Here is a 19466-nt window from a genome sequence, read left to right as displayed (position 1 = left end):
TAGAAGGCCGGACGCTCCCAGAAAGTACTCCAGTTGTTCACATAGCTGATGCAGTTGTTCTTACACCAGCTTTGGAGCCAGCAGTGCAGCATGTAGAGCCTGCTGAACACCTCGCTTCTTTCCTGGTAGGAGGGCAGAGGTCCCACCTACCAGCTGTGGTCCCGAGATGACAGTCTTAAATAAATTCATTGCCTGTCTAACTTTACTTTAAAGTAAATAACAGAATATGATTGTTTATTATTCTTTACATTGTCACAGGATGTGATTATTTTTAATTATTTACATTGTCTGTTCCTGGTAGGAGTTGATGATGAGTCATCCCAGGAATACTACAATAGTACAATAATGAACAATTCTTTAAAAAGAAAACAGTTTATGTTTACTCTTCATTTTAAAATTACTTTGAATAATTTAACCACAGAAATGTTTGATTTCTGTCATATTTTCAATGTAAGATCAAACTGATAAACAACACAGATGTTTATCAACAGCAAGATTTTCTTATGATCTGGTCTCTTTAACAAACACACACACACACACACACACACACAAACACACTGCATAGAGGGTATTCTATCTACACAGACGCACTGAGCCAGAATAAACTCTAATCCCAGCGTAGAGCGGCTCAGTGAATGTGGTGGTGAGTGTGTGTAGATGGGTCAGTGTGTGTGTGTCAGGGGAGATGGAGTAGAAGGACAGAGTGCCGGACTCCCAGTCCAGATACACTCCTACTCTGTTAGAGAGGGAGGGGGGGGCAGGTAGGTAAGTTATCTGATTATTGTGTCTGACAGAGTATCTGTAATCAGAGCAGTGCAGATTCCAGGACAGATTACTGAATCCAAACTGACAGTCTTCACTGTGTCCTTTCCTCTTGATTCCTCTGTATGATACTGATATACCAGCTTCATCTCCGCTCCACTGAATCTCCCAGTAACAGCGTCCAATCAGACTCTTCACACTCAGAACTTGGCCATAGTAATCGAATCTGTCTGGATGATCTGGATACGGCTGATTCTCCAGCATCCACTCCACCTTTCTGTTCCCCTCAGACAGAGAGAGATATCTGTGTGCTGTGTTTGGATCCAGAGTGAGATCAACAGCATCTGTACACACACACAAACACATACAGATTAGAGACACAATCACTCTGTGTGTGTATCTCTGTATAATGTGTGTAGTGTGTACGTGTGTGTGTGTGCGCGCGCGCGCATCTTACACTTCTTCAGTCCTGGTTTCATCCTGATCTTCCCTCCATGATCCACACTGAAGAACACACACATATCATATATCATTAAATAAAAAGAGAAAACTATTTCTGTTCCTGTATCATCTCTACATCTCTCTCTGTTTGTGTTATGTCTAGTGTGTTTTTGCTTTGTGAAAGGCAGTTTAAATGACTGCAACAAATGGTGTGGTAATCCAATTTTCCACTACAGTCCAAGGCTTTGTGTGTTGTAATTCTGAATCATTTAAAAAACAAAACAGATAAACAACTTTGAGAGAAAAAGGCCAGGCTTTACAATGTGAGAAAATATCGCCATCTAGAGGCGACACATTGCCACTTCGGCTTGTTAAAGAGGACTTGAGTAAGAAACGCCAAATATTGCCACCTGTAGACATCAGTATTCATGGTCTTCAAGCGGTGATACTTCTGCAATCGTTAAAAAGATATTTATCTGTGAACGCTTTTACATGTGGACACGATATTTTTATGTGTGCAGACGATTGGTTAATAGGCGTTTGCATGCCATAGTTTTGGTCTGTCTTTCAGCATCTTGACGAGCGCTTCTGAGCACTGACGTGGCTCGGCTGTCAATCTTCTCCGTATATATATATATATATATATATATATATATATATATATATATATATATATAGCCTTAGCTAAAGCGGAACAGCATTTTCGTAATAGTACTGCGCATGCGGAAAACCCGCCACACACTCATTCCTCTCAGTAATTTGAAATTTAAACATGTTATGTACAAATATGGCTGACCTTCCAGCTGGTCCACATTTTTTGGATGTGTATATGGAGTCAGGTGCAAACAGAGTGCTTGTTTGGGAAAAGTGTCTTCATGCAACAAGATTTTGGCTTTCAATTTGAAACTGCACATTTAGAGGAAGCACCTTCTCCTGGAAAAAAAAAAAAACTGACAGACACCTGCAAAGGCAATAAGAGGAAGAGGGATGCCAGTCTAGAGCAACCAACAATCATCAAGGCGATGAAGCTTGCTTCATCCAGGCTGTCGAGGGAGCAGGTAAACATGGCCGTGCTTGATCTCTTGCTTGCAGAGAATCTACCCTTCCATCTGCTGGAGAGTAGCAGTTTCCAGTACTTTGTGGCCGATTTGACTGGGCAGTCACATGTTCAGCTAATGAGCAGAAGGACTGCCAATGAGAGGTTGGAGTCAAAGCTGAAGCAGCTGAAGGACTCGACTGAACCCGAAAGTGTGGCGTATGTCTGTGACAGCAGACTGCTGGACTGTGCACCACAGATCATTCCTGGGCGTGACTTGCCACTATATGGCACACAACTTTGAAAGAAAGTCCATCATCTTGGCATGTCTGCGCATGAGAGGACCACACACCTATGACGCCATTGCCACACAACTGGATGAGATACTGTGTGAGTACCGCATTCACAACAAGGTGCAACTTTGTCAAAGCATTCAGGATGTTCAGTCAGCTGATTGAGCAAAGTGAGGAGGAGGGTGATGAATGCCCACATCAGTTGACATCTTTGATGATGACCCAACCATGCCTATCCTGCCCCTCCCACCAGCAGTGTGCTGCCCACACGCCAGCCGGTCCATGTTTCCCAAGGCCCTTAGTTGTCTGGAGCAAACAAGCCAGGACTGTTGTGGCTGCAGAGAACATCAAGCATACCACAGGCAAGCAGCTGGTAATGCCCAATGCTACACGCTGGAACTCAATTTATGATGCAGTGAAGTGTCTGAAAGAGTTTCCTGTTGAATGCACTTGGACTCCCCAGATTCACTGTCTGTGACCAGACCTTCATGACCTGATTTGTACAGGTGATGGACCCACTGGCCAGGAGCCTGGATTTCCTCCAGGGGGAGAAGTGTGTTGGCTTGGGTAGCCTGCTGCTACAACTGGAGACCCCGATGGCCAGGGTGGAAATGCAGCAGGACAGGGTGGAGCTCTGCAGACCCCAGGCAGATGCTGTTCTGCAGGGGGTCACCAAGAGGTTCCGGCCCTCATATAGGAACAGAGAGTGCCTGCCAGCTGCAGTGTCAGATCCCAGACTCAAGTTATCCTGTACCAAAGATGTAGATCTCCGCGAGATAGCCAGGAGTGTTTTCCTGGCAGAATTGGAAAAGATGAAGCCCACCACACCTGCAGCCAGTGAGCAGTCAAAAGATGAAGATTTTGTCATCATGGAACAGCACCAACACCACACTGACCAGCTCAGCAGGCTAAAGTATTGCTAAAATTTAACAAAGGACTCTGAATGTCATGCAAGTACATATCTTACTGAAATGTTTAAATTGGAGCAGTTGTATTTTAACATTTGACAATACTATGCACAAAATTATTTGGTTTGTATAAGGTCATTTTGTTGATTTTTTTAGAAAAAAAAAAACTGGAAAGATTGACTTTGCTTTACTTCACGCCTTTGGTTTTGTAAGTTTGATTGCTTTTTATGCTTAAACTTACTTTTTGTATCTTCTCTGGGAGAGCTTATCTTTTGTATTTTTTTAATTGTTAAGTTTCTTTCTCAAAAATAATTAAATGCAGTGTCTTGATCACATTGTCAGTTGGGCTTGTTTGGTGTGTCAGGTGGAGATTCACAAACATTCTGACGATCATGCTTTGAAAGTAGCTAAAAAGTAGTCACTACTTTTTTCTGGAAAAGTAGCTAAATTGTAGCAGCTACAAACTTTGCAAAAGTAGCTACAAAGTAGCTAACTACTAATTTTTCAGTAGCTATCCCAACCCTGTGTGATGTTGACACTGAAGTGGTCTCATATACATTCACCGAGCACTTTATTAGAAACAATACACTAATACCAGGTAGGGCATCCCTTTGCGCTCAAAACAGCCTCAGTCCTTCATGGCATGGATTCCACAAGATGTTGCTGATATGGTGCATTTTCATGGTAAATTTTGGTCATAAAGGGATGCACATGCTCAGCAACAATACTGAAACAGGCTGTGGCATTCACGCAATGATTGATTGCTAATAACAAGCCCATAGTTTACCTTCTCCACCACTCTAAACTGTTCACACAAGGCAGATTGGGTCCATGGATTCATGCTGTTGGTGCCAAATTCTAACCCCAACATCTGTCTGCCTTAGCAGAAATCGAGATCCATAAGAGTAGGCTGTTTTTCAAATCTTCAACTGTCCAGTTTTGGTGAGTCTGTCCCCTCTGCAGCCTCAGCTTTCTGTTCTTGGCTGACAGAAGTGGAAGTCTGCAATGCTAAGGTCAGATACTGGAAGGAAGGAAATGCAATGCAATTGGACAGCACAGCCTTGGAAAAGGAATGAAACAGGTTAACAACTTAATTTCTGCAAGTACAATGACTTTTATATTACTAGTACATTTTTAAGCGATCAAAACAAAGTCTGTACAGCTGGACATGACCAGACAGAGTTCACAGGCCCAAAATAGACTACGTTATTTGCACCAAGAGATGGAAAAGCTCTATTTTAATTGCACAGACGTGGCCTGAAGTATATTGTGGAACAGATCACAAACATCTAATATGCAAGCTCCAAGTGAAGTTGGAGAACATACCCACTGTCTTCAATAAGAATATCAGAAACCAATTTCAAATGTTGGACATAACTGACAGAGAACCAGATGAGCTATGGATGGAACTCATGGATGAATGGAAGAGGTCATTGTCACAATTCCGGGTTCTCCTCCCTTGTCTAATACTCTCCAGGACTCCAATTCCCATAATCCCAATCCTGATGATGTCACTCCATCCACCAATCACAAACAGCTTCCTCGTTCTCAGTCACCTGAGTACTAATGCTTTACACCTGTGTTTTAGGCTTTATATAGTTCCTGGTTTGTTCTCCTCACTGTGAGGTATTGCCCTTTTTTGGACTACTGAGCGTTTCTTTGACTGTTTTTCTAATCTTGTGTATCAGACCCTTTGCCTGTTTCTGGATATTGCGTTTTTGTGTTTGCCCTTTTGCTCTGGTTGTTTGTGCATTTTTGTGTCCTCTGGTTTTCGACTTTGGCAAGGCTTTTTGGATTCCGATTTTTGGATTTGCCCTTATACTGTCTCTCATTAAACCATTTCCTTTTTAAGATCCGCGAGCGTCTTTCTGTGTTTGTGCAGCATTACAGAATACCTCGCCTGAACAACCAAGATGGCGGATCTGAGAGAACTTCACAGTACCGTCAACAACCAAGGTCAGTTGTTAGCTCAACATAATCAGCTGTTTGAGTCACTGTCTGGGACTGTGGGTAAGCTTACTCACCAGCAATTAGAACAACACGATCAGCTACTGCAAATTTCTGCTGATATTAAATCCCTGTCCTCCCAGTTAAGTCAGTTGGGGACTAAACCCTTGATCTCCTCGACTCCTATAATGAACAGTACAGCTCCGGCATTAGCTCCCAACTCGGATGATCATTTTCCAGTGAGCAAACCCGATAAATACGACGGGAGCCCTAATTTGTGTAAGGGTTTCTTACTACAGTGCTCATTATATTTTTCAAACTCTCCAGCTAGTTCTGACAACCGACGAATTGCTTTTTTGATTTCCAGACTCACTGGTAAGGCTTTAGACTGGGCCACTGCTATCTGGCCTTCTATGGAGCATAGCTCCTATGCAGATTTTTTACAGAGCTTCAGGGCTGTTTTTGATCATCCTCACGATGGTCGTTCCCAGGGGGAATTATTATCTCGCATTCGCCAGGGTTCATGTTCTGTAGCAGATTATTCTTTAGAATTTAGGACCTTAGCAGCCGGGAGTGGCTGGAATGAGCCTGCACTTATTGTGACTTTTCGTAAGGGCCTAAATTCGGAGATTCTAACGGAACTCGCTTGTAAGGATGATGGACTATCATTGGACGCTCTCATTGCGCTCGCTATTCGTCTGGATCAGTTAAAACAGAGTTCAAAACACCAGGTACATCGCCTTGCTGCACTCCATACCACACAACGGACCTGTCCATCACCCAAACCAGTGAAACCTGAAGCTTCGGTCGCTGAGCCTATGCAAGTGGACACCTCCCGTCTGTCCAAGGAGGAGCGCTTGCGCAGGTTATATGGGGGTCTTTGCTTGTACTGCGGAGAAGCGGGTCATGTGCTACGTGATTGTCACCTCCATCCGAACAGACCTCAGGCGCCACTCCCAGGAATAGATTCCACACGCTAATGTGGTGAGTGGTCATAAACCCACCATGATTAGCAAATCCTTTCTGATCCCTGTTACCTTGTTCTGCCAAAATTCTTCTATTGTCGTTTCAGCCTTAATCGACTCGGGGGCCCAAGGCAGCTTCATCCAAGCTGGACTACTGAACCAGTTGGGGATTGAGATGGAACCTCTGCCCACACCACTACGTCTGTCAGCCGTGGATGGGGGGCCCATTGGACTAGGAAACGTGACTCATAAAACACGTCCTGTCAAAATGAGTGTTAGTGCTCTCCATTTTGAGGACATTTGTTTTTTTGTACTTGAAAACACTGACTATGCTGTGATTTTAGGTCTCTCCTGGCTGAAAACGCATGATCCCAATATCTCCTGGTTCCACAAGGAGATCCTGTCGTGGTCCTCGTATTGTTTTGAGAACTGTTTGCAAGTCCCTACTATTTGTGCTAATTCCACGTCTGTGGAGAGTCCTGTTGTAAATACACAGAGTAACATTCCCCCCGAATATGCTGATCTGGCTGAGGTTTTTGACAAAGTGAATGCCACTAAATTGCCACCTCACAGAGACTATGACTGTTCCATTGAACTTCTTGATAATCAAATGCCTCCCAAGTCTCGTGTTTATCCCCTCACTCAGGCAGAGGAAGTCGCCATGGCGGAATATGTGCGGGAGGTCCTGGATCAAGGATTTATTCGTCCCTCCACGTCCCCAGCAGCTGCAGGATTTTTCTTTGTACAGAAGAAGGATGGAGGACTTCGTCCTTGTATTGACTATAGAGGGTTAAACAATATCACCAAAGCCTATCCCTACCCCCTTCCTTTAGTGCCAGTTGCTCTGGAGCAGTTGCGGGGGGCTAACGTATTCACTAAACTTGACTTGCGTAGTGCCTATAATTTGATTAGGATTAAAGAGGGTGATGAATGGAAAACTGCTTTTCTCACCACTAGGGGGCACTATGAGTATCTTGTTATGCCATATGGCCTCCGAAACGCCCCCTCCGTGTTCCAATCATTCATTAATGATGTGTTCAGAGACGTGCTGGGAAAATTTGTAATCGCTTATATCAATGATATTTTGATTTACTCACCTGACCTCCCTACCCATGTTCAACAGGTTCGCCAAGTCCTGACACGTTTGTTGGAGAATCAGTTATATGTGAAATGTGAAAAGTGTGAATTTCATCTGTCTGAGACTTCCTTCCTAGGCTATGTCATCAGTGCTGATGGTGTTTTCATGGATGGAAAGAAGGTAGCTGCAGTGGTTAACTGGCCTGTGCCCACCACCGTGAAGGAACTGCAACGATTCCTCGGGTTTGCTAACTTTTACCGCAGGTTCATTCGGAACTACAGCACAGTTGCAGCTCCTCTCACTGCTTTGTTAAAGGGGGGTGCTAAGAAACTGTTGTGGAATAACCAGGCCGAGCTTGCTTTTCAGCGTCTTAAGGATACGTTCACCTCAGCCCCTCTGTTGAAACACCCTGATCCCTCTAAACCTTTTGTTGTTGAGGTTGATGCTTCTAATGTGGGAGTTGGGGCTGTCTTGTCTCAACATTATGGTGAACCTGCTAAACTGTACCCTGTTGCTTTTTTCTCCCATAAGATGTCCCCAGCTGAACAAAATTATGGTATAGGAGACCATGAGTTGTTGGCCATGAAATTGGCCTTTGAAGAGTGGCGGCACTGGCTGGAGGGTGCTCAGCATCCGTTTCTGGTCCTAACTGACCATAAAAACCTTGGAGTATCTACGTTCCGTAAAGCGACTAAACTCACGACAGGCGCGTTGGTCTCTGTTTTTCTCGAGGTTTCGGTTTACCATCACTTATCGGCCAGGCTCGCGTAACACGAAAGCTGATGCTTTATCTCGTATCTATGACAGTGAGGGTACAGAATCTGGTGCACCAGAAGCAGTTCTAGAACCCAAATTAATACTCGCTCCTATTCATTGGGAAATAGATTCAGAAATTGACGAACATAACAATTGCTATGCACCGCCCTCCTCGTGCCCCAGTGATAAAAAATTCGTACCTGCTTTGTTTCGTGACCATCTCGTTACCTGGGCTCATTCTTCCCTTACCTCGGGTCATCCGGGAGAGACTCGCACTCACCAGTTGTTGGCGTCAAAGTATTGGTGGGAGAGCATGGTTGCTGATATCCATAGATTTGTAGCATCATGCTCGACTTGCTCGCAGTGTAAAACTCCACGCACGTTGCCCGCAGGCAAACTAATGCCTTTACCTGTACCTTCTCGTCCCTGGTCACATATTGCAGTGGATTTCATTACTGATTTGCCTATATCTGATGGTTACACTGTAGTCTTGACTGTTGTTGATCGGTTTTCCAAGGGTGTACGCTTCATTCCATTCACTCAGTTACCCAATGCTTTACAAACTGCTGAATGTCTGTTTAATCATGTGTTTCATCTGTTTGGTATCCCTGAGGATATTGTATGTGACAGAGGTGCTCAGTTCACCTCTCAAGTATGGAAAGCCTTCATGGAAAGATTGGGGATCACAGTTAGTTTGACCTCTGGTTATCATCCCCAATCTAATGGTCAATGTGAGAGAGCAAACCAGGAACTAGGCAAGTTTCTGAGACTTTATTGTCACAACAACCAACATGACTGGCACAGATACCTTCCATGGGCCAATCCTGATGATGTCACTCCATCCACCAATCACAGACAGCTTCCTCGTTCTCAGTCACCTGAGTACTAATGCTTTACACCTGTGTTTTAGGCTTTATATAGTTCCTGGTTTGTTCTCCTCACTGCGAGGTATTGCCCTTTTTTTGGACTACTGAGCGTTTCTTCGACTGTTTTTCTAATCTTGTGTATCAGACCCTTTGCCTGTTTCTGGATATTGCGTTTTTGTGTTTGCCCTTTTGCGTCTTCTGGTTTTCGACTTTGGCAAGGCTGTTTGGATTTCGATTTTTGGATTTGCCCTTATACTGACTTCTCTCATTAAACCATTTCCTTTTTAAGATCCATGAACGTCTTTGTGTTTGTGCAGCATTACAGTCATTAGAGAGATTTGGAGCAAAACCAGGCAAGAATGACAAGGAGAAAGGAATCAAAGTGGATAATTGATACAGTGGAGATTGTAAAAAAGAGAAGCTAAAATCAAGAATGATAAAGATCTTTTAACAGAACTAAATGATGAGTTCCAGACAGCTACCAGAAAGGCCAAGGACTAATACTACAACAACATAGGAACAAAATGTGGAAAATCAAAGAGGATAGGGATAGGGAGATCAAAAATACATTTCAGCCATGAGTGGGGTACAAGACCAATCAATGGACAAATAATAACAGATGAAACAAAACCACTAACATCACCATTGGTGAAGATGTGTCAATGGTGGACAGCCTTTGATTACTTAGATCAACTATTAACAATAAATCATCCAGCACTCAAGAAACAAGACACAGATTGGCACTTGGCAGAAGGGGGATGGAACCAATCATGGAATGATTAATGCAACAATTCAAAGATGCAAAGATCTTCAAATACAACAAATTGCTGTACTAACAAAAATCAGAATTGTCCAGACTATGGTCTTCTCTGTGGTTCTTTACGGATGTGAAATTTGGGCACTAAACAAGCAATGCAGGAAAACTATTGATGCCTTTGAACTTTGGTGTTGGCAAAGACTTCTTGACTTGGCAGATAGCTGAACAGTTTAGATCCAAAATCCTGGGAGATTGCAAACTATCAGTACAGTATCAGTGTGCTATTAAACTATTACTTTAAACTCAAGAAGAATAACAAAATATTCCGCTCATCAGTTTAATTAAATATAACACACAAAATTCTATTGGCAAATGATTATCTCCCAGGCACAAAATGTGAGGATGGACAGAGATGAAAATAATCCCACTTCATCACAAACACATGGATCACAACTAAGATGGCTGTATTGACCTCTACACCTCATCATGTGATTTTAACTAACAAATTGGAATCATGGAACACTGGTTTCTGGTGGACATATAATGGAATAGTAATCACATAAAAGAACAGTCATGACACTCCTAGTCTTACTGACTCTGAGCTCCTCTAACTTTTGCATCATTGCCAGGATATTCCAACTATCACCCAGTCCAGGTGAAGTCATTGGGCACAAGGGGCATTGCTGGGACAATTAAGCAGCTCTCTAACTTTGCGCAATTTCAGGATGTCTCCTCCAAGAAGTAGAAGTATCTATACATAAGGATCTACGTTAGGAATTTCATACGCTATGGGTCATAGGTGATCAAAGTTCCATGCAGACTCAGGAGTCAGTATATGTAGGATGGCATACAATTTTACAGTGTACTTTGGGTGATTTTGGAGCATGATATGTGGCTTGGACCAGTACCACAAGCTTCTGTGCATTTTGATGTGATATCCACAGGATGTATTACTTCGTTCTCCCTGCCATGCTTTGACAAAGCTTCTTGTTTCCAAAGAGCTAGTCCTGGCTGAATGGCTGAAATGTGTTTATCACTGCACTGCACTTGATAGGAGCTTTAGAGTCTTTTGTAGCATGAGTCATGAAGAAACAGCACCCATAATGAACTCCTTGATCCTTGAAATGGCAGTTTCTCTCTACTAGTGATTTTTCTCTGAAGCTTCTGCATCATCTCAAAGACTGAGCCTGTTTATGTAGTGGGCACCATTTGTCAACATCATTGAGCATTTTGGTTGATGTGCTTGTTGCAGGTGCTACATCCTTTAGTCCTGTTTTAGGAGTGGCTTTTGAAGACTTTTCTTTTGGCTTTGTCTTTTGATAGTTCTATCTGAAACTTATGGTCACTTCTTGCTTTAGCTTCACAAGAGACAAAATTCATGAAGAAGGAAAATAGGGTAACGTGAATCTGTACTTTTAGTACTGAGATCCCTGAGTAATTCATTTTCTTGCTTATTGTGAGATAAATTGTAACAGTTAGATCAACACTTCTTCTGGTATGCAAGTATGATAGCCCCCTCAGGTAGCCTTCAGATTTCACAGACTCCAGATCAAGCAATACATTTCTAAGCTCTCTTAGATTTAAAGGGCATTTGTTGTTGATTTTTGGGAAGCTGTCTGTTTTGTCAAGAAATGCTTTCTCAATAACTTCAAGAGATCCATAACTCTTCTAATCTCTCCCAGGCTTTTTTTTGAGACCAATATAATAATATCTGGCATGTACAGCTTGGATTCTCCTCATGTATTCAGCTGACTAATGTTTGAGCCATTTCATCAAATATCTAGTTCTTCATTTGAAAAGAGGTCCAGTCCTTCTTTGGCAATTAAGAAAGAAATCATTCATGCCCAGTAATTTGCAAGGTGATAATTAAATCTGATGAGTCCAGAATTTATCAGCTTACAACAGACAAATCATCTCACTTCTTGCTGTTTCTTTGTGTGAAGGAGGACAAGTTTGAGAATCTGCATAATGTTCAGTCGAATGCTAATCAACTGGATTATGTGTTGAGAGTTGCTGAACTTTTTTAACACTGTTAGCCTTTGTTGTAGAATCACAATCTGCTCTTTCATCATAAAAAGAGAAACTTGGCATACAGGGTCCCAAGGTAGATTATAATATTTCAAGAAGTTGGCTGATTTAGACACTTGTTTGTCTTATTTACAACGACATCCATATTGGGTAAAGTGTCTGCTTCTGGAAATTTCCCTCTTTATCAGCGAAGGTCACTACTGCTTCAGTTCTGAGAGAGTCATCATGAGTCATGCCCCTTATTAAACATGTAAGGAAAGTGTTCTCCTCTGTTTGATGCCAAGTCTTGTGTGTAACTTCCTCTTAAGTCTGAGTGTTCTATGATTCATGTGTTTTTCTGTTTTTTGGATTTATTTCTGGATTGCATTTTCGGTATTGCTGTATGCCATTCTCTGATAAGATCTGCATTAATATTGTAGCGAACCATTACTGTCTATGGATGTGTGGGAGACATGGACATGTGTGGAGCATGCGTACACTGGAGCTGGAGGATGTGCATATGTGTTGCACGTGCTGTGTTGTGCTGGACTATAGGGCTGGTTAGTGGGACAGTGGTGCAGTGTTTGTGCCTACTGTCAGGCTGAGGTGTGTGACTATTGGTGACCTGCCTGCTGTCTCAGCCATTGGGTAGCACTTGTCTCCCCTGCTGCTATGTGTAAGAAATAAACATTTGTTTGAGGTGCTGTATACTGCATCTTCTTACTCTATTCTGATGCCACATTGGTGGCAGAAGTGGGATCACCCCCCAGCAGACTGGGGAAAAATGGAGAACTCAGTGGCTCAGCAGTGGAGCCTGGCTGGAGGATGGCAAAAGAAATGCTTGGACAGCAGGCAGTGGTGCAGACCTGCCAACAGGGCAGCCTGGTGGCGTCTGCAGTGGCCCTCCAGCAGCACTTTGAGTAGGTACCAGCAGCATGGTTGGTCATGGCACGCTTGCTGGCATCTGTGGTGCGGCGGGTGGCAAAGAGCGGCAGAGTGTGGGGACTACATGCTCCCGCCCACCCAAGGGACTGCTCAGATTTGGCTCTGACTTTTGGGGTCACTGGGACAGCTTTTGTGAAAAGGAGGAGCTATGGATGCTACTGGTCGTGAAAGCAATGGACTTGCAGTAAAAGAGACTTAATTCTTGTAAAAAACAATGTTGTTTTAGGCTAATGGATGTGTACATGTGTTGCATGTGGTATTCTGTGCTGGGTTGTGGGGTAGTTGGTGCAGTGCTGGTGTCTACCATCATGTAGAGTTGTGTGGCTGTTGGTGACCTGCCTGTGGTAACGCTGAGCGGTGGCTCTGCCCTGCTGCTATGTTCAAGAAAAAAAAAAAGCATTCTTTTGAAGTGCTTTGTTTTCTGTCTTCCTATTCTAAGCCGATGCCACAATATGTTTGTACTTGAGCTGTTCAGTGTATTTCTATCAAATCCATGTGCAGTTGAATCCGATTGTGTGTGGCTTAGTCTTTACAAGTAAGTCCTGTTAAGAGCCAGCTGCTATTTAAAGAAGTAAACTACTTGATGGAACATAACATTGCAGAGCCTAGCTTTGGTCCATGAAGCTAGTTTACTAGTTGATAAGTTAGATGGATCATTCTGTTTGTTCTTTTCCTCTTCCTTGTCTAGATGACTGCAAGTTTGTTTTTCAGCCTTTGTGCCCAAGTTGGATATCTTAATAGGGTTCCTGGCAAGTATCATTAATCCAGCATGTGTGTGAGATTTCAGCCTTTGTGGCACCTTATGACTTCATGTCTTTCGGAATTCAGAATGAATGTGCTCTCCATATTCCACTGTCTAGTAAACAAGGTGTTGAAGGGTGTCACAGGTTGTGAGGCTTTCCTGAATAACCTGCTAAAATCACAGCTCTGCTTGGTCTAAACACGTAATCCATCTTCAGCAAGTATTTATATGACTAGTTGCTGTAAACTTGGCCTTGAACCTTTTAGTCAGTCCCATAGGAGCTAAGGTAGAAGCAATTTTACTGTTCCATCCTCATGCAAAGAGTTCCCAAAGTTCCTTTAGATGGCAGGTTATTATAGGAACTTTTGCCAAAATGTTGCTGCTCTCTCCCTGCTTAGTTCAAAGGTCCTTTATGTTTGAACTGAGACATGTCAACTTGTCTTTAATAGTCTCAAGGCATTACTGAGAACTGCCCCAGCTTTGGCTGCATACGACTTTGGTAGGTAATTTCAGCTAGCAATTAATGCTAGGAACTTTTTGGTTGGAGCAGTACTGCTCGAAGCTGACTCTTTTGGGTAGAGGATCTTGTATGCTACTTTTCTAAGACATTTTACTTGCATCAGAAACACTACTCTACTTTAATCCTCTGCTTTAGCCTTTATTCTTGCCTTGTGTCGTGCCTCTCCACTTATTGTATATGCAAATCATAACTTTTGGTTTTCCTTTACAGCATGAAGAATACCAATTAGTGACTACTGTGGTGGAATTTGATTTCTGAAGGATTATGACCTAGACTTTTCATGTTCATGGAAGGGGCAATGTGTTGGCTGAGGCATTGTCTAGGTGTTTTTATGAAAGTAAATTGCACAAGGTCTGTAGGGTTTATGTAGGCTTCAATTAGCTTTCATTGCAGCAACATTTTTAATGGTGGGGTTATGTCTCGTGTGTTTTTGCTTTGCGATTTTTTTTTTGTCTTGTCTTTTCAGTGGCTGCCATGTTTCACCCAAACTTATTTACTACTACTACTACTACTACTACTACTACTACTACTACTAATAATAATAAGAAGAAGAAGAAGAAGAAGAAGAAGGTGACGTTCATTTTTAAATAGTTCCTTTCTCAAACCCAATGGGGCAAATGCATAGATTTTAACCCAAGTTTAAAACTGAATAAGTCACATTGGTTCTTAAACTCCATTGCTGTGTCCTTGAAAGCTGCAGTTTAAAGTGTATTAAAGTGGGCAAAATAAACCCAATTGTTTAAAATCTCATATCTGCCACTAGATAGTGCTGTATATAAATTTTAACTTCTGTTTATCTTAAACCTGCTATAGACATGAATTTAGGTTTGTGACCAGATTATTGTAATTATCAAAACGTATCTTCAGCAAGCATGCATCTCATCTCATTTATTCATCATTACTCCCACAAGAAAGAAAGAAAAAAAAAAAGGACAGAAAGAAAAGCAGTGCATTAGCCAGACTGAACAATTCAAAATTATTTGCGGTGCTAAGCAGAATGCATACCCTGCAGTGTATTATAGCCACTGAAACAATGGAATGTCCTGAAAAAGCAAGAAACCAGTAGTGTAATAACAACCAGACATTGAACAAGGGGATGTTCCACGAAGCAAGCTAAATCAATAAGCCAGGCTTTTTCAACAAGCCCACAAATTATCATTTTTGGTTTCATGAAAGAAGCTAATCTTAAGCCCCTCTCAACACAACAATATATGCTTTTGGGCAAACTTGCTCCATACCAGGATAAAGTTGAGGCTTAGCATAGCTTGATCAATTCTATTGGACAAGCTGCCTCAATACTGTCCAATACACTGAACTATACTATAGAACAGAGCATACTATATTTAATATTTTATAATGAATATACTGTGTGACCTATTAGGATTTGACATTAGCAATATATCTACATTAGGAGTATGTTTACAATTAAAGTATATCATATGATTTAAAAAGCCATATATACAGAAGTATGGGTTTTATTTTAAAATGAGAAAGTTCTCATTAGTTCTTGATATGAACAAGTAAACTCGTGAAGATATAAGTAAGTCTTTATCTGCATAAGAGTGATTTAAATCAGAGGTTTATTTAGGAGATCTTACAGATTCCCAAAATATTACTTACTGTAGTTGCCTGTATAAATGTAACTGTAATGCTTACTGTTTGTACTTTCTGGCCTGCTGTGAGGAGTTAGCAATGTTTTTCTGCATACACCCTGCTGAGAACCTGCATTTTATGATATGAAGTCCAGATTTAACCACCTGCAGTGTCTCTTAAATAACCCCACAGACAGTCAGTGACTCAGCCTGTGCATTTATACACAGTGTGGATGATAATGCTATAGGCTGAACAGTGGGAATATCTTTTAAAAATCACATGGATGGTGGAGCTGTGAGGGACTTTCATTCACTCCTTTGAATTAATGTGTACAGGTTTTTTAAACAATTGCATTTTTATTAAAGCCTTTCATTTAGAAAATGTTTTTAGTGATCTTAATCAGCCTGCGGCAGCAATAGATCCTCAAGTGAATTTTATGTAAAATGAGCATATTCAAAATCACTTCATTTTACACATATGTTTTTCTCAGTTTTTTAATCTATCCGGCTCTAACTTTCAAATTTTAAATTATATTTTAAGAAGCAGATATTTTGTTGTGTGAACATATGCTTGCTCTTGCTGATCCTGGATGCTCCCACATTATAAAAGGATAATTAATACTGCTGAATATTACAGGCTCTTTAGAGAACATCATCACTGTTACAACTGTTACAATTTCAACATTCACAAATACTGATTAGAGGATTTGGAGAGTCAGGACATTCCCCCACCCCCTTTAGTTTTTTACAAATCAGTACTTCACAGGGGAGATTGATCTCTCTGTCTGTATGGTGTTACTCAAATGATGGGGCACCTCCATTTCTGATCCAGTGCTGCTCCTTTTCTGGAATTAAGTCCATTATAGGAGTCACCCCCCCAACCCCTCTAGAAGCAGTAACGGGAGCCTTCCTTTTGGTTAGATGTAATATGTAACGTAATCTCCATTTGATTTCTATATGTATCTATTCAAATTCAGTACAAAATGTTTTTCTAGATTTACACTGTACCATTCTGGAGTTCTCTTTACATTTCACCTTCATCTGCTGCCATGTGTATTTTACACACGCTGCTTCCGTCATTTGAATGGAGCAATGGATATAATAGGTTTATATTAAATACTGCGGCTTTAAAATTATCAATATAATTATATATTATTTCTCCAGTTCAGTTCTGATGAGAACAGCATAACTGAGACATCAGAGAGTACTAGGACACGTAGTGTATGGAGTCTTTTTAATCTATAAAGTGTTAGTGTTTTTCCTATAAAGTTCAATTATTAAGTAAACATTATTTGTATGAAGTATGAGTCACTTGCTTAAGACAAAATATCTGTTAATGTATTAAATAATATTTTGGGGGATTTATTTTATTTATTGCTTTCTTTTTTAACTGATATACCACTCTATTTGCACTCCACTCTCTTGGCTGCTTACAGTTAAAGTCAAGATTATTTAGCCCCCTTATTAAATAAAAAAAAAAAACCCCTTAGTTTTTGCAAGAAAAGAGCAGTACCCAGAGTGATTATAGTATAATTACTTATGAAAGAACAAAGACAAAATGTCCACAAAGTATAATGAAGATATTTTACTGAAGGGAGTGGTGAGGACAGCAGAATCCATCATAGGCAACAAACTCAGTCCCGCTGCCTGAGGAAGATCCAAAAGATCTGGTCAGACAGCGCCACCCAGCACACAGCCTGCTCACCATCCTGCCATCAGGCAGGAAATTCCGCAGTATACAGGCTAGGACAACCCGGTTAATGAACAGTTTCTACCCACAGGCTGTCAGGCTTCTGAACAAGCTGTGGGTCCTTCACCAACTATCATTTCACTCAGTCACTTTGTTGGTATTATTTATTGTATCATGTTACTTCTATGACAATAATACTAAGTCACTTTAAAATGTATATATATATATTCTTCTCAGATCAGATTATGCCTTGTTTAATATATTTGTACATAGCAGAGAGTTTTTCTTACATAGGTCCCTCCAGTCTCTATATTTTGTGTAAATTTTGTGTATATTTAATATATTTCAGTTTTAGTATTTTCCTTTGTATATTTACTTTGTTTACTTTCTGTAGAGTGATTATCTGAGCCTTACCACAGGCATTTCAATGCATGAATGTCATGAATGAATGTTGTGCAAATAAACTTAAAACTTGGAAACATGAAATTAAATGCACCAAGTTGAAACAAGAAATGCAAAAATGACTAGGCCAAAATTATCAGCACTCTGACAAGTAATAGTCAATAGTGTAACCTTTTTAAGTCACAACTAACAGCAACCTTTTACTGTAGTTCCTTACTAGGTTAGCACATGTCTCTTGAGGGAGATGTTAGCCCATTCCTCCATGGCAAATTGTTCAAGCTCATCCAAATCACAAGAACAGCTCCAGTTTAGTCTCATGAGACCAAAGGACAGACCTTCAAATCTCATCCTCATGTATTAAATGGTCAGAAGAAAACTTCAGTCTTGCTTTGATGTGCTGCTGTGTAAGCAATGGAGTTGGGTGATGACCTCAAAGCCCACCTCAATGAGATGCCCTCACAACAGTCTTTCTTCAAGTCCAGAACAGGCCAGTTCAGCAATGGTCATCTTGGCAGAGATTCAAGTGTTCTTGTTGATATTTCTGAGAAAAGTCTGTGATTACTTGCACTTCCAACCATGCCCAGGTTTGTTACTAACAGAATGACCCCTTGTACTTTGCATAGATGAAACATACAACTGTTCTAGTCAACATGTGTTTTTTGACCTTCTGCTTTGTTTGATTTTGTTTTTGCCTCTTGCCTATTCCTTTGGTATTTTCATTGGTGTGTATGATCTGTGTTTTGACTTTTGGACTGTTTGTGACTACAAGCTCCGTTTTTCCCTTTTTTGACTATGGCCACTTAGTGTATATTAAACCTCCTTCGCTCAACATCCGCACACGTCTGGTTTTCTGTCCAAGCATTACAGACTCGCCTGTCACTCCCTGAGTTTTCAGTTTCATCTTCGCCAGCATCACATAAGTGATTATAAAGTTCCAGTGGTTGACAGCTGGGCTCATCACCCAGAATGTGTTCAATTCGCTGTTAAAAAGGGCACTTTATTTGGCCTCTTCTAATGTTTTGGTACAGAAACATCAGCCTAAATGTTTGAGTCTCAACAGCACAAAATTATGACGAATGTCGAGCTGGACTGATCGGATACGGATCAGAATTCCACATACCACATATGAAAGCGTCTCAAATTGGAATTGAAAATATCAGATTCAATGCGTTTTTTGCTGTTCATACTGACACACAGACACACATCTGTGTCACATATGAGGAAAAAGATCAGATTTGGGCCACTTTTACCTGCTGTGTAAACATAGCCAAAATATAAAAACTGAACATGAATATAAGACTCTCTCTTTCTCTATCTCTCTCTCTGTGTTACTCTTACTTTCTGTTCTGATAGGCTACGTTTACACAGCAGGTAAAAGTGGCCCAAATCTGATTTTCTCACCAAATCCAATTTTTTTGTTTTGCTGTTCACATTACGTGATCTGTATGCGACATCAGTCTGAACAGATCATCTCCTAAACTAACCCGCATGCGCAAAAGAACAGAGCTTCACGTGGCTTGTCCAGAGGTAAACAGTCATGATGGCCAGTGAACGTCAGTCGCTCCCGAAGCTTTCAGTTTCATCTTCGCCAGCATCAGAAGAGCGAGTATAAAGTTCCAGGGGTTGACAGCTGGACTCATCACCCACAATGTGTTAGAGTTCGCCGTAAAAAGGGCGCGGCCACTTCTTTGGTTCGTGTCCTTGGATTCTTTAAACTGCTCTCTGACGCTGCAGCCTCAGTCTCCTCTGGCCGCGTTCG

The 19466-nt window shown here is 41.3% G+C and overlaps 1 protein-coding gene across 1 annotated transcript in view; it reads right to left on the bottom strand.

Annotated features, from left to right (window-relative positions):
- Positions 1-252: 252 nt before the first annotated feature.
- LOC118803159 overlaps positions 253-19466 on the bottom strand; it is a 39572-nt gene continuing 20358 nt past the window's right edge. The window contains exons 6-7 of the mRNA XM_036563683.1: positions 1220-1266; positions 253-1106 (exon numbers count right to left, since the gene is read on the bottom strand). Coding sequence (XP_036419576.1) covers positions 574-1106; positions 1220-1266 — 580 coding nt within the window. The 3' untranslated portion in view covers positions 253-573. The remainder of the gene's footprint in view (positions 1107-1219; positions 1267-19466) is intronic.

Source organism: Colossoma macropomum, unplaced genomic scaffold, assembly GCF_904425465.1.
Source record: "Colossoma macropomum unplaced genomic scaffold, Colossoma_macropomum, whole genome shotgun sequence".
NCBI classification, from domain to species: Eukaryota; Metazoa; Chordata; class Actinopteri; order Characiformes; family Serrasalmidae; genus Colossoma; species Colossoma macropomum.
Note: the sequence above shows the minus strand (reverse complement) of the source record. Positions and strands in the feature narration are given on the sequence as shown.